General features: G+C 40.3%; 1 protein-coding gene across 7 annotated transcripts in view; it reads right to left on the bottom strand.

The window, feature by feature from the left end:
* The window catches only part of LOC124149528, a 193,009-nt gene that overhangs the window by 91,943 nt on the left and 85,503 nt on the right, over positions 1-15,563 (bottom strand). The window contains exon 1 of one of the 7 annotated variants that reach the window (XM_046521183.2): positions 8,606-9,322. The exons of the other annotated variants lie outside the window; for them this stretch is intronic. Within the exon in view, the coding sequence (XP_046377139.2) occupies positions 8,606-8,662 (57 nt within the window). The 5' untranslated portion in view covers positions 8,663-9,322. Of the gene's footprint in view, positions 1-8,605; positions 9,323-15,563 lie in introns of those variants that run through there. 7 annotated transcript variants of the gene reach the window in all.

A 15,563-nucleotide genomic window follows, 5' to 3' on the forward strand; every position in this document is an offset into this window, starting at 1 on the left:
ATAGACAAAGCAACAACATTAGATGAGTTAAAATTTGTAAAGATACATGCAAATATGAAGTGTCCTGCCTGTAGTGGTCACCATGATCAGAAACTGACAATGCTATAACCATATGTTACAAAATGCTGAAGGTAACTATTAAGCCTAATGATACAAGCTCCATGGAATTGCCTTGCACCAGGTTTTTCCTGCTGGCTATTATGTACCTTAGCAAGGATAACTAGAAGGGTGTTTGCAGTAAGTTCTGAAACAGAAGCTACCCAACCTGTTTGGAGTGAGTAAGTATTTACCCCACTGTAAGCCGTATTCCAGCAACATCACAGCTGGGAACACCAGACATGGGCTTCACATAATGTACCCACGTGAGGAATGGAACCCAGGTCTTTGGCATGACATGTGAATGATTTAACAACTAGACAGCCCCACTGCCCCCATGTTATGGGAAACACATAGCGAATGCAATACATCTTTAAAATAGAAAGGCTGATGCCACTATCTACTTTAACAACAGTGCTAAAAACACTTTAGGTTCAGCAACATCATTTCTGGTGTGGAAAACACATGCCCCATGCAGTACATCTTTGATACGGAAAGTCATATGCCTCCAGCTACCTTAATAACAGAGTCAACCTTCAACCTCAGCCATGAACTTTCAACAAATTCTAAACATTGATAATCAAGTTGATGCTTCCTCTAGCAAACAGGTAAGAAATAAGGTTTTTCCCCCTTTGCACATGCAAGAGTTGTAGGCAGCTGTGTGCTAATACAGGTAACTACTCATGTATAGTTGACAGTAATGAGGATATAGGATTAAGGCATTGACGTAACAGAGGTATGGTATTCGCAAGAATTTATGAAGTTTCCAACCAAACAAATAATACCTCCCAGTTTGAATTATTTACAACTCATTTCATGTGTTAATGATCTTCAAAGCAAACTTGACATTTGACACAATCATGACATATGATAGGTGTTGAGTTAGTTACTTTGAATTCAATTCAACCAAAACCATGTTTCATACTTTGACCTTCCACAGAGGTAACCCAAAGTTGATACGTTCGAGACCTTACCTTAGAGATCATGTATATACTAAGTTTCAATTCATAAAAACTCAAGTTACCATGTACAAAAACGTATTTGATGCCTAGTTCATACTTAGTAACCTTGACATTCAAGGTATCTAACCATGTTAGAAAACTTCCCCAGGGGTATATCAGGATGTAACATCTATCTTAAGTGTGTAGTTGAGAAAAGCAATCATGACGGTGGACTGAGCTCAACAAATTTGTGCAAACAAATAACAAAATGACTTGTTCCTCTTCTGTGACCACACTCCCCCACTAAGGTAGATTAATACAGTGAGACATATGACAAATACTTCACTTAAAATGCATATCTCACCTATGTTTCCCAGAATGTGCATGTTTTTATGAATCTAATTTCAAAACGTCAAAGCTACATAAACTAAACAGTGTGTCAAATAGGATATTACTTGTTACTGAGTCAAATATCGTTGACTTTTCCTCTGAAAACAATTCTAAATCACATAAAACAATGACAGATAATAATTCACAAAGCACAAAATGCAGCGATATGGAAAAATATGCCAAACTTGAAGAGCCCCATTAAAATCAACTTCCTTTAAACTTGCACAAACCTCCTTCTTGTGAGTCTGTAGGGAATAGTCAAGACATGGCAGACAGGCAGACGTGAAGTGACATGGAAAGCACTCAGTGCATTCAGTGTCTTGATAATTCTTCCCAATCAATGGACACTAAAAATAAAGCTGGGGCTTTTAGAAAAATTTCAGTTTGTCCAAGCTGAATACACGGACTGTTCAGGCTTGTGTATAAACTTCCCTCTGCACATGGGCATTATGGATTAATAAATGTCGTAAACTAGGCCTTCTACAAGCATCATGTCTTAAGTAAATTTATCAAAATTGCGTTTTTGGCTGTGAGATCTTTAGCATCCATCATCCTAAACTGCGATGGTCACTGTAATTAATGTAAGATGGACAACATACTTGAAGAACACACAGAAACCAGCAAATGTTCCAGGCTTTCCAGGAATTAGCCTTCTCATAATTATGTCAGACATATTGATCCTCTTTCAGGCATCTTTGGTAAAAATGACTTATTGATTAATAATTAATAATTTGTTTCTTCAAGGCATTTACATAATCCTTTGGATTCATATGAATCAACACCAAAAAATTGACTAAAATTTGTGTTCATTGATTAAATATAATACTTGTCAGAAACACTGGTTGCACCATAATGAAATCTTAAGTTACTAAGATAAAATTTCAATATAAATCAACATAAAAAAAGGATTCCCATTTTAATCATATGTTTTGTAACTCTACTCTTCATACATTTAGTTGTAGGAAAATAAATGTTGAATGAAAATAAAGAAGATATAATCAGTGGATAAATATTTGTCACTTGGTGTTGTCGGAGGACGTGGTGTTATGTGGAGGAGCTACTACAAGCAGTCAGCTCTATGTGAGAGTGAGGGACATGGGACTGCTGCATGTATTGATCAGTTCACAAGAGTAGACCACTTGTGTGTGATACAGACAAATCACATGGCCCTTTAGCCAATGACTACAGTAAACACTGCTATTAATCACTGTGTTAAAGCATTGTGGTTTGCTGCTCTCACACAACACCATCGGAAATGTCCAGGACAGTTATGACTACTGGAACTTGTTCAGTCACGAAATCTACATGCCATCTACCAGTAAAACCTTCATAGTGGTGAAAGGGCTACATAAAACAATGGGAGTCCACTGTTATTGCCTGGGACATATGAATAGTGTCAGGACAGAAATAGATCACAGTGAATATGTAATAAGTCCTCACTATGGCATATCATCACTAATTTCACTGGAATATTTCCAGAATTTCATATATCAATAAGAGTATGAAACATAACTAATCAGGCCATATTAATTTCTGAGTTGAAACAGTTTCCAGAGAATGAGGAGTAGTTTACTTTGTATATTACAAAGAATCACTAGAAACTGATTTTCCACAAACTGTGAACAAATGTAATCAAGAAAACAACTTTGTCCCCCACTAAACATGTTGACTTTATGATGAAACTGGCCCTTGATGTGTTAATTATGATGATGTATTGCGCTATCTGCAGCGATTACTCCCGCTGGTTATTTCATAACTCTCTAATGTCAATTTCATCATGATTTACGAAAACAGGAGAAAATCCATAAACCTTGCACATGCTAGATTCCATATAGTGTGTGAACCCAGTCAATTTATAGCACGGAAGATGAAAGATCCGAAACAAGGCGAATGTGAAATGAACGATGTGTAAACACAATAAAACACTGATTAAATATAGGACACAATTGAGATTATCCCCTCAAAGCCAGGTCCACAGACAGGATCTATAAAGTGCCCAGAGATCGCCAATAACAATTAGAAATGTACAATGATCAATTTCACATGTCGTCAATTATATACGCTTTATGGTTTTTTTCATAACTTCGATCTTCAGCTGGCTTTTTGTGTCAACTCCCCAGAGTTTTAAATGTTGCATAAACCCAGGATTATGCAAAGCCGGGTATTAACTGATAACTGGATTTTATCATTTTTTCATTGATTATGTCTGCTCTCTTGGTATTCAATGCTAGTGAATAGGGTCGAGTTTAGTGCCAATTATTCATAGGCATTGAACAGTGGCATTTATAACAAAAGCGATGCAGATGACGACAAGCCTCCGACTCAGGTGCCCAGGCCAAACTGTCTGCAGCACCAGATCTTCACTACAACGTCAATAGTCAGTTATATCTTTCCATATTGTTACTGTGGTAAGGTCATTTAGTAAAGGATATCCGGATCACTGTCACAAATGCATATTCAAATTAACACAAGATATTATCTTATTATGTATCTTAAATCAAAATAATTTTCCTTCCTGTATAAATCCTTAGCTACAAACATAGTTTTCATCAATTATATATTACATAACTGTTTAATAACATTACTAGTACCTTGAACAAAACAATTCATGTTATCACACTAAAATTAAACAGATCAAGTATATTTTCAATACTACTCTTTTTGAATAGATACAAATTTCATATTCAGTTTCTGTACCTTCCATACAATCCTGATAGTGATTGTTACCATGGTGATCAAATGTCATTCCACACTAACTTCTTTGTCATGCATTGTTTATGAATATATTGGAAGGAAATGAATATGACTCAGTGTTTTCACAGTCTTGGAAAAACAAATACATCCTGATTACACATGAGCAGCGTCAGCCTTAACACCTGCCCATAACGCAGGTAATCGTCTCTGAGGCTCATTAGTGATCAGGTTAGCATGGACAGTTGGCTGACTGGTCAATGATGGATGACCATTAGATTAGCAGGAATCAGGCTCCAGCTGACTGTATTGGCTTAGCTCGGACTTGGTGTGTTGTCCAGTGCTGTCAATCAAATGCTGCTGTAAATATCCCACACACACAGATTGGGTTCTTGTACAAACAACAGCCTTTGGAAGGAAAACACATCAAATGCATTAGGAGCAATAGTCAATGGCAACTCTAGTACAATTACATTTGAACACAAATACTTACGAGTACACCGACTGTAGTTACTCAGAACCAAGATATCATCCTTAAAATAGAAGAGTGCAATACTGCTTCTCCCAGGATTCACAAATTCAAGTTTTAATGTTCAAATCTATAATCCTTCTATTTTTTTACTACATTTTACTTTTTCCATTTTATTCTGACACTGCGATTTAATCCATCCAAATCAAACACTCTTATCAGGGAAAAATATAGATTGAATAAAAATAAAAATATTGAATATTTGCCTAATCACTTCACTTGTAGGTTTACACTGCAAGCAATTAGTGGGAATTCTTAAATGTAGAATATCCTGAACCTACATGAGAAAAATAGTTAGCTTGCATTTGTTGTTTTGAATATACAACCACACACAAGAACAACATGTAGACCACGCATGGAAAGGGAAGGCCTCAAGGGCTTCAGTTACCTAAGTACATTCAGATAGTCTTGCCCTGGGATGCACACATAGACTCACTTGCTAGATGAAGAACAAGTATCTGGAGTGTCACAATGAAAGAATAACAAAGAAGTGGAATCTACAAGTACATCCAGTCTTCATGGACAGTACAGATTCCACATCCAACTTAAAGATACACATTTCCAGATTGTCTAAAACATCAACTTGATTGTCAAATGTAAACATTATAATTACTAATCTTGTTTGATAGTAAATAGACCCTATAGGCATCCCGTGATACCTGATGCATCAAAACACTTACATATGTAGAATTATTCCTTCATGTTAAATGGTGTTGCTTTTTTCCTTTGACCATGTTAATAAGCTCATGTTGATATATTTGAAACAGGTGAGATTCTCTACATCTTTCACTGATTTGTAAATAATTTAAACTCAAGAATATTCTGAAAGTAAAATGTCTGTGATGTTGCCATCTTGTGAGACATTGTTCCCTACCTTCCCAGGCAAAGTCAATGTTGGAGAGTTGCACAAATAGTGCTCCCCACAGTCACAACTGCCTGGTCTTTACCGATGCCATTTCTTTCTCAAAGGACGCAGAAAGATAAAGCATCTACAAACTGTCTTGACTTCCACTATCTGTGTGAGTGTCTTCCTGTCTACTTGAAAGGGTTTACATTCATGTTCAGGGGACAGGATTATTCTCCGGTCTAAGCAACAGAAGTTGAGCATTGTTTGATCATATTCTAGCAGTTACGTTGTGTCGTGGGTAATATCCGCGATGTGGTGTACTGTAGCAGAGTGGTCTAGTAACAACATTACCATGTGCTAATGGATTTTGCTGGAATAGACAACAGTAACTCCTCGTTTATTTCAATTAAGTTGAGCGGACACCTTGAATGTCATGAGCACCACATGGCAAATGCTGCACACAGTCATGCTCAGAGATTTGCTTCAAGTGGGATGAACCAACTGGAGCAGATTGTCTTATAGATACATGTTATAAAGCAAATGAATGTTCTTCCACAATTCATATATCGCTCCCTATCATATGTGCTAATTGGAACATTAATATTTATCTGGCTTGACGCTTAGACGTAAATATTGAATTACAAACCAAACAGAATGCTTAAACATGAATGTTTTACATAACAAGCATTGTAAGTTATGGTAATTGGGCAAAACTCCATCTATATTTACCATGAAAATATTGTACTAACTGAACAATGTAAACTAGCTTTGATAAAAACTAAAACCAACATCTTTGCTAAGCCTTCGAGAGGATTACAAATGCTAATCACTCAATGAAATGAATGATTTCCGACAATGAGGAATAAAATTGTCTGGTACTCTAGCCAGCTAATCAATGCAGGACATGAAATTTACATGAGTCTGTTATTGTGCAGGTATTTAAGAAGTGAGTCATGGTGCTAGGGCCACCTTGATGAACAAAGACAGGTACAAGACGAAGCTCACACACCAAAAGGTGCAGTGCTAGCCAACAAAATCAATCTCCAAACCAGCCAATGAAACATTACTTGCAAATTAAGGCAAACAGCACTTCCATCAGGGTTTCTTTTTAAATCCTTCTTGCTGATAACAATTGGTGGAATAATGTTATATTTACGAAGATGTTTACTTGGAGCAGATGTTCCTGTCAGCCTCTTATGCATGAAGTGCACAATGACAGAATGGATTTTTAATGATAATATTTTGTTATAAATGAGAATATCATCAGCGATCTAGAGTATATTCAGATGAATGTCAGCTTGTGAAACATTAGCTAGATTGGCTTCATTACATAGGCTTGTACAAGCAAACCAACATCTCCTGCATCCAGGCACCATAATCTGGCCGTAGATATTTTCACTTTCTAGTCTTATGTGGCCAGATACATTCAATATGCATTAAAGCAGCACAGCATTCTTGAATGGTCCATAAACTGAGATCCTGCTCCCAACCATGAAAAGGTACACATCCTATTTCTTCAGATTAAATAGCTAGTGCATCAGCCATCATGAGATCAGATACACATCCTAGTCCATCAGACATCATGAGATCAGATACACATCCTTGTCCATCAGCCATCATGAGATCAGATACACATCCTTGTCCATCAGCCATTATGAGATCAGATACACATCCTTGTCCATCAGCCATCATGAGATCAGATACACATCCTTGTCCATCAGCCATTATGAGATCAGATACACATCCTTGTCCATCAGCCATCATGGGATCAGATACACATCCTTGTCCATCAGCCATTATGAAATCAGATACACATCCTAGTCCATCAGCCATCATGAGATCAGATACACATCCTAGTCCATCAGCCATCATGAGATCAGATACACATCCTTGTCCATCAGCTATCACAAGATAAGATACACATCCTAGTCCATCAGCCATCACAAGATAAGATACACATCCTAGTCCATCAGCCATCACAAGATAAGATACACATCCTTGTCCATCAGCCATCACAAGATAAGATACACATCCTTGTCCATCAGCCATCACAAGATAAGATACACATCCTAGTCCATCAGCCAAAACAAGATAAGATACACATCCTTGTCCATCGGCCATCACAAGATAAGATACATATCCTTGTCCATCAGCCATCACGAGATAAGATACACATCCTAGTCCATCAGCCATCATGAGATCAGGTCAGCTAAATTATTATGTAAATTTCATTTTTCTCGAATTACTTAAATTTCTGCAAAGTTAAAGATACAGTCAAATATTGTTGTGTCAAACTAAGGTTGTCTTGAAGTGAAAGAATGGTCCTTGTGTATTCCTTCTTTTTTCATCATTTTCGCTTGTGTTGAATTTTGGATAACTTTAAGTATTTACGCAGGTCCCTTCAACCTCGACACAGCGGTGTTTGACTGTATGATATATTGGCAGGACGCATGTTGTACATATTTTATATACTCACCAATAATGAGTTTCTGTAGTTGAGTGCGCTCAAAACAGTTCATGTGGACTGTGCACCGCTCATGGGAATGTTTAAACAGGTCACACATCATTCATCACCTGCCAGCCTGGTTGAATGTGATGTATGACAATGTGTGTCTAATGCAATATTTAATGCATACCACACAGGTGACAGTGTCTGTCATATGCAATGTCTGAAATATATCACATTTTGACACCTATATGTGCTAGAAAACATCATAAAATTGTAAAAGGAAAGCAAAGATACTTTCAGTGTGTTATCTGAGCAGATGCAAATAGCCAAGTGAACTCTCTTGTCATATAGGGGAAGTGTTCATTCCCTAATGGCGAGACACCGAGATGTCCTCACACCATCAGTATGTGATCTATCAATGGACCATCGGGACCCACTGAACCATGGGTATCAATGGCTGGGTGTAGGAGATTCTGGACATCACACATTGTGCCCATACCAGGAAAGCTAACGCAGGACTTGACCACTTCACCTCCCACCCCACCTTTTCACCCCCAAATCAGATTAAACTAGATGTGACACTGAATATCATTTCCTATAAAAACAATATCAAGCCTTTCCAAGTGAGACCAGTCAAGTGACTGTCACCAAATTAAATATACCTGTACATGGTTTCTTTTCCTTGTGATCAAGTTCTTCTGTTTCCAGGTTGACATCATTGTCTATCTCAAATCTGTACCTGTAAATCACATTCACTGATCGGGGATTTTAGGCTACTTCCCCACCTGTTGTGGACCAGAGAGTTGCACTGGGTGAGGATCTCAGGTGTAGAGATTTTATGTGCTCCTCACATCATTATCACCCACTTGTGAGGAGAGTAGGATAGAGCATATGTAACTGATGATCTGGTCCTGGACACTCCCTGTCTGCCTCCCAGTGGGACACCCACTAGACACACATTTCTACAGTCAAGTCATCCATGGATGTCAAGCACTTAGTGGTTATGTCGTCCATTACAGCACTTAGCACTGTGTATTGCGGGTGTGAGAACCATGCAAGCGTCAATCACAGTTAGTGACCTGGTCCAGTGCCCTTCAGTGTCCTGCAATACCTTCCACTTCACACCTGTAATTGAATCCTTGTCTGTTTCACTTTGTGGCTATTGTTCCAGCCATCACTCGGTTGTCACATTCCTACCAAAAACAATGACAACAAGGTTACTTGACCCATACTCCAGAACATATTGATAGGTTATGGACCTTGACAATACTGTCAGCATTGGCTAATCTTGGGGAAGTGAACGTGTCAAGGTCTCTCCATAATTGAATATATCACTCACAAACTTGGCTCAGTATTTCTCCAGCCTCTAATACCACAACCAATACAATCATATTCTCATGAACTGTCATGACTTAGCATTATCACTGAATTTCATGAAGCTAAACATGTTCATTCACAATTTGCCAGTTGAATAACACGTGTCATTATGTCTGTCGTAAACATCACAGGCATGCAACAAGCACAGCATGTTGAGGGTGTACACTACAATCAAGCCTTCCACATTTTCCCTGAGATCCTCCCTTCTCTGCTGTCACACCCCAGTGCTTCCATTCATCACCACGCTCCCGTAGATTACCTCTGCACTGAAAGTCCTCTTGCCTCATGAAAGCCAACATGGGTAGAGGGTGTACAAAGTGATGTTGAACAGTAACCTGCACACCCTCATTGTGTCCGTCCTTAGTCAGCCTCTACTACAATACATCTACAATTACAACAAACCGTGTGATGTGTGCATGGGAATTGAATTGTTTGATGTTGGTTGTGCTGTGAATTGAACTCTAAAAGCAATTAGGTGAATAGTTGTGTGACTTGTGACCATATACCTGTAGATCTCATGAAAGATACTATGCTGATTTCAATAGAGCATTATTATTTCACACACAGTGCAGTGTACTACACCAGTAATGAGAATAGATGACACCTGCCAGCACACGTGCCACATCTTGCAATATCACAGTCGCAGAGTGATGATATCTGCACTGAAGTTAACTTCCCACTCTTGAGAAAGGAGACACACAGAATGGGCATATACTCAATACTCAAACTGGAAGATCTGGAATGATGGAATATGCCTCATTATGTGAAAAGTAATTTTTGCAAAAAATATTTATAAAATTCATTATTTCTGAATTGATATCCAAACCATGTCATTTGACATCTTGTCAAAGTTCCAGTGATGTCTCAATCATATTTGCTTAGCTATTGCCAGGGATACACCCACATCATCAGGGAGAGAACATCGGATCATCACAGCAGACATATTGCCAGGGATACACCCACATCATCAGGGAGAGAACATCCGATCATCACGGCAGACATATTGCCAGGGATACACCCACATCATCAGGGAGAGAACATCGGATCATCACGGCAGACATATTGCCAGGGATACACCCACATCATCAGGGAGAGAACATCGGATCATCACAGCAGACATATTGCCAGGGATACACCCACATCATCAGGGAGAGAACATCGGATCATCACAGCAGACATATTGCCAGGGATACACCCACATCATCAGGGAGAGAACATCGGATCATCACAGCAGACATATTGCCAGGGATACACCCACATCATCAGGGAGAGAACATCGGATCATCACAGCAGACATATTGCCAGGGATACACCCACATCATCAGGGAGAGAACATCGGATCATCACAGCAGACATATTGCCAGGGAAACACCCACATCATCAGGGAGAGAACATCGTATCATCACGGCAGACATATTGCCAGGGATACACCCACATCATCAGGGAGAGAACATCGGATCATCACGGCAGACATATTGCCAGGGATACACCCACATCATCAGGGAGAGAACATCGGATCATCACAGCAGACATATTGACACCCACACCATCAGGGAGAGAACATCGGATCATCACGGCAGACATATTGCCAGGGATACACCCACACCATCAGGGAGAGAACATCGGATCATCACGGCAGACATATTGCCAGGGATACACCCACATCATCAGGGAGAGAACATCGGATCATCACAGCAGACATATTGCCAGGGATACACCCACATCATCAGGGAGAGAACATCCGATCATCACGGCAGACATATTGCCAGGGATACACCCACATCATCAGGGAGAGAACATCCGATCATCACGGCAGACATATTGCCAGGGATACACCCACATCATCAGGGAGAGAACATCGGATCATCACGGCAGACATATTGCCAGGGATACACCCACATCATTAGGGAGAGAACATCGGATCATCACGGCAGACATATTGACACCCACACCATCAGGGAGAGAACATCGGATCATCACGGTAGACATATTGACACCCACATCATCAGGGAGAGAACATCGGATCATCACAGCAGACATATTGCCAGGGATACACCCACATCATTAGGGAGAGAACATCGGATCATCACGGTAGACATATTGACACCCACATCATCAACATAAAGACCACATCAAAGCCACCATAATAACCATATGACTGTCTGTAAATTAACCACCCATGGGGACAACAGTATTAGTCCTGGAGGATGAAAGGATGGCAGGAAGATAGAGAAAAGGAAGAAGCTGTGCAAGGAGGAGCATTGTCTCATCCCCCGTTGAGCCCCGGCATGTTCCCGTTGAGCCCATCATGTTCCCGTGGAAGGGCAAGATACCTTCACTCACACACAATTTGTCCAGACCTAAACCAGCTCCTTCACGCCTGTACAGCTCAATTACATTCCTGGACAGTTACAAGAAAATTTTATGTAAAGTGATTTGACACATAGCAAAGGTTTCAGTACATGATGAAGTTTTGCCAGATTGGTAGAGGTTTTCAGTGGTAGTGGGTTTCACACATAGTTCGGGGAAAACTCACTAATTAAAAATCTGAAAAGAAAAAGGTTTAAAAAGTTGATCCAATATCCATATTATCAGATTGTAGATAAAGATCTGTGAAGCATGCACCAAGATTTAACTATATGGATGAAATACAGAGCAACTCTTATTAACATATATCGGCAATTTGATTAATGTGTGAATTTGATTAACATGGTAATATGTTCTTTGTTACCTAGATACTCAAAAAAATAGCTCACACAGACAAACTTTTCAACGTTAAGTGAGGTTCAACATCATGTTCCAGATTATTGCACTTATGAAGCAACAGTGTTGTGTTTCTACAGCATGTGTTGCTGCTTGTACAAGTCCATACTAATAGCAGTTTTATAGTCCTGAGAATCCATGCAGCATTTTAACGTGAATACCCCATTCAGATACAGAATACAGACTCCAAGCTGACCAGAACTTGTGTTGTCCCCTTAATGCCCAGCAGCAGGCAGGGTAACAACAAGTACTATCTTTTAACATCTTTTGGTAGGATGCAGCCAGGAGATCGAACCATTATCCTTCCAGTCTCCAGGCAGATGCTCTTTCCCTGGAGGCATCTCCAAGGTTAGGTTAACATGAAAGGAGATATGTCCCCATTTTTTGTAGCCAAAACTATTGACAGCTATGTGAAGACAGGTTGGTTTGCTGGTCAACTAAATACTTATTAACACAACACAATATTAAAGGAACTCTGACAGAATATTCACTTCATGAACATAGTTATTACCTGTAGTGAGAAAATGTACAACTTTATGGATAACAACTTCTGGTTTATTGCAGTTGTATTTTTTCTAACTTACTCACCAACTTCTAGAATGCCAATCAAACAGTTAGTATCTGAAGATCAATAGTCTTTCAATCTGAAACAACATGTCAGCTGAACAATGCAGGAGTACAGCAGTGTTCATTCAACCATCTGTCTCTAGGAGTGATCAGTTGTCACACCTGGCCACATGCTCAATTTGAAATGTTTATTTGTTTGTTTGTTGTATAATGCCACACTCAGCAAGTAAAACTCCAGCCCATTGATGGTGTTCTGTAAATAATGTTAGTCTGGACCAGACAATCAAGTGATTGACATAATGAACATGGATTTACGCATGGAATACGATGACATGCATCAACCAAGTCAGAGAGTCCTTCCACATGATCCTGTTAGTTGCCTCTTACAACAATTATAGTCGACACTTACGGCAAGCATGGGTTGCTGAAGACCTATTCTCTTCCCGGATCTTCAAGGGTCTCAATTTGAAATGACAACACCATGTTCCCCAAGTTCTGTAGAAACTGGAGTAAGTGAGTTTGGTTTAATGTCACTTTAAACATGCATGAAGGGGTCAAAGTGACACAGGTTGTAGACATTCACCTGAGTTTCACAGGACCATGGATCACATTTGGGCTGGGATTTAAACTCATAATAAGAAGATCTTTCCAAACAACACCACAATATGCACTGCTTAGACACCCATGTCCCCTTGTGTAGAACCCACACAAAACCTGACTTGGAGAGATACATTCACCATTGTGTGAGGAGGACACACACCTACCCTATCTGTAACCTGCTTCAGCTTCTAGAGGGTTCCATTACACAGTCAGATCTGATTCCAGACTGGTGTTTCTTACCACAAAGGTAAGGTCATGTGTATATTTATACAAGAGTATACGTTAGGATAAACCCTAGATGCAGAGCAAACCACTCCACTCCACTTCAGATGTACTGAAAATTCTCTTCATTCCATCACAATACAGGTCCCTGTAACACTTCTTTAACCAACATCAATCATGTGACATAGTCAAATCTAATTTACTGCTTTATCAGATTCCATAGTGACAATAAGCCATCATTTCATAACAAAATAACAACCATCACAGGTGCAGCTTCACAAACTACAATAACACCATGGAGAAGCCAAACAGTATAGATTTATCAAAGTCAACTTGTGAAAGAACTAGCAATCTGGGTCCCAATCCATAGAATAATATCTGGGAGTATTAAATGTGCATAGCTGGACACTATTCACAGCATGTCCAGCCTGTGTCAACACCAAATAGTACTGGGACAAGTATTCTATGGCTGTGTCAGAGGGACAAAGGCTACAGGTCCTGTGACGACACCTGTCAGACTGCCGTGAGGACTTCCTAGAGGGACATTCCAGGGGACATTCCAGGGGACATTCCAGGGGACATCCGGTCCTTTTGGGGTGGGGGTGGGGGTGGGGGTGGGGGTGGTCTTGAGGTGTTGTTGAGGTGTTGAGGTGTGTGGGTGTGGGTTTGGGATTGGGGATTGGGGATTGGGGAGTGGGTGTGTGTGTGTGAGGTTGGCCTTGAGCTGAGGTGTGTGTGTGTGGGGGGGCATGTACTGGATAGGAGGGAGGGACAGGAGTTACCCTCCTTGTATACAAGTTGTATTGAGTTATTTTGACTTTTCAGTGGAGAACTTCTCTGCTTTCAGTGTACTAGACGAATGGGTGGCTTTCGAGCATCTAAACATGTCCAGAGACAGATGGGTGGTTTTCGAACATCTAAACATGTCCAGAGACAGGAGACAGATGGGTGGCTTTCGAGCATCTAAAACATGTCCAGAGACAGATGGGTGGTTTTCGAGCATCTCAAAAATGTCCAGAGACAGATGGGTGGTTTTCGAGCATCTAAACATGTCCAGAGACAAATGGGTGGTTTTCGAGCATCTAAACATGTCCAGAGACAGGAGACAGATGGGTGGTTTTCGAGCATCTAAACATGTCCAGAGACAGATGGGTGGTTTTCGAGCATCTAAACATGTCCAGAGACAGATGGGTGGCTTTCGAGCATCTAAACATGTCCAGAGACAGATGGGTGGTTTTTGAGCATCTAAACATGTCCAGAGACAGATGGGTGGTTTTCGAGCATCTAAACATGTCCAGAGACAGGAGACAGATGGGTGGCTTTCGAGCATCTAAACATGTCCAGAGACAGATGGGTGGTTTTCGAGCATCAAAACATGTCCAGAGACAGATGGGTGGCTTTTGAGCATCTAAACATGTCCAGAGACAGATGGGTGGTTTTCGAGCATCTAAACATGTCCAGAGACAGATGGGTGGCTTTCGAGCATCTAAACATGTCCAGAGACAGATGGGTGGTTTTTGAGCATCTAAACATGTCCAGAGACAGATGGGTGGTTTTCGAGCATCTAAACATGTCCAGAGACAGATGGGTGGTTTTCGAGCATCTAAACATGTCCAGAGACAGGAGACAGATGGGTGGTTTTCGAGCATCTAAACATGTCCAGAGACAGATGGGTGGTTTTCGAGCATCTAAACATGTCTAGAGACAGATGGGTGGTTTTCGAGCATCTAAACATGTCCAGAGACAGGAGACAGATGGGTGGCTTTCGAGCATCTTAACATGTCCAGAGACAGATGGGTGGTTTTCGAGCATCTAAACATGTCCAGAGACAGATGGGTGGCTTTCGAGCATCTAAACATGTCCAGAGACAGATGGGTGGTTTTCGAGCATCTAAACATGTCCAGAGACAGGAGACAGATGGGTGGTTTTCGAGCATCTAAACATGTCCAGAGACAGATGGGTGGTTTTCGAGCATCTAAACATGTCCAGAGACAGATGGGTGGCTTTCGAGCATCTAAACATGTCCAGAGACAGATGGGTGGTTTTTGAGCATCTAAACATGTCCAGAGACAGATGGTAGGTTTTCGAACA

The sequence above is a fragment of the Haliotis rufescens genome, unplaced genomic scaffold (assembly GCF_023055435.1).
Source record: "Haliotis rufescens isolate VD_foot unplaced genomic scaffold, xgHalRufe1.0.p SCAF_4, whole genome shotgun sequence".
Taxonomy (NCBI): Eukaryota; Metazoa; Mollusca; class Gastropoda; order Lepetellida; family Haliotidae; genus Haliotis; species Haliotis rufescens.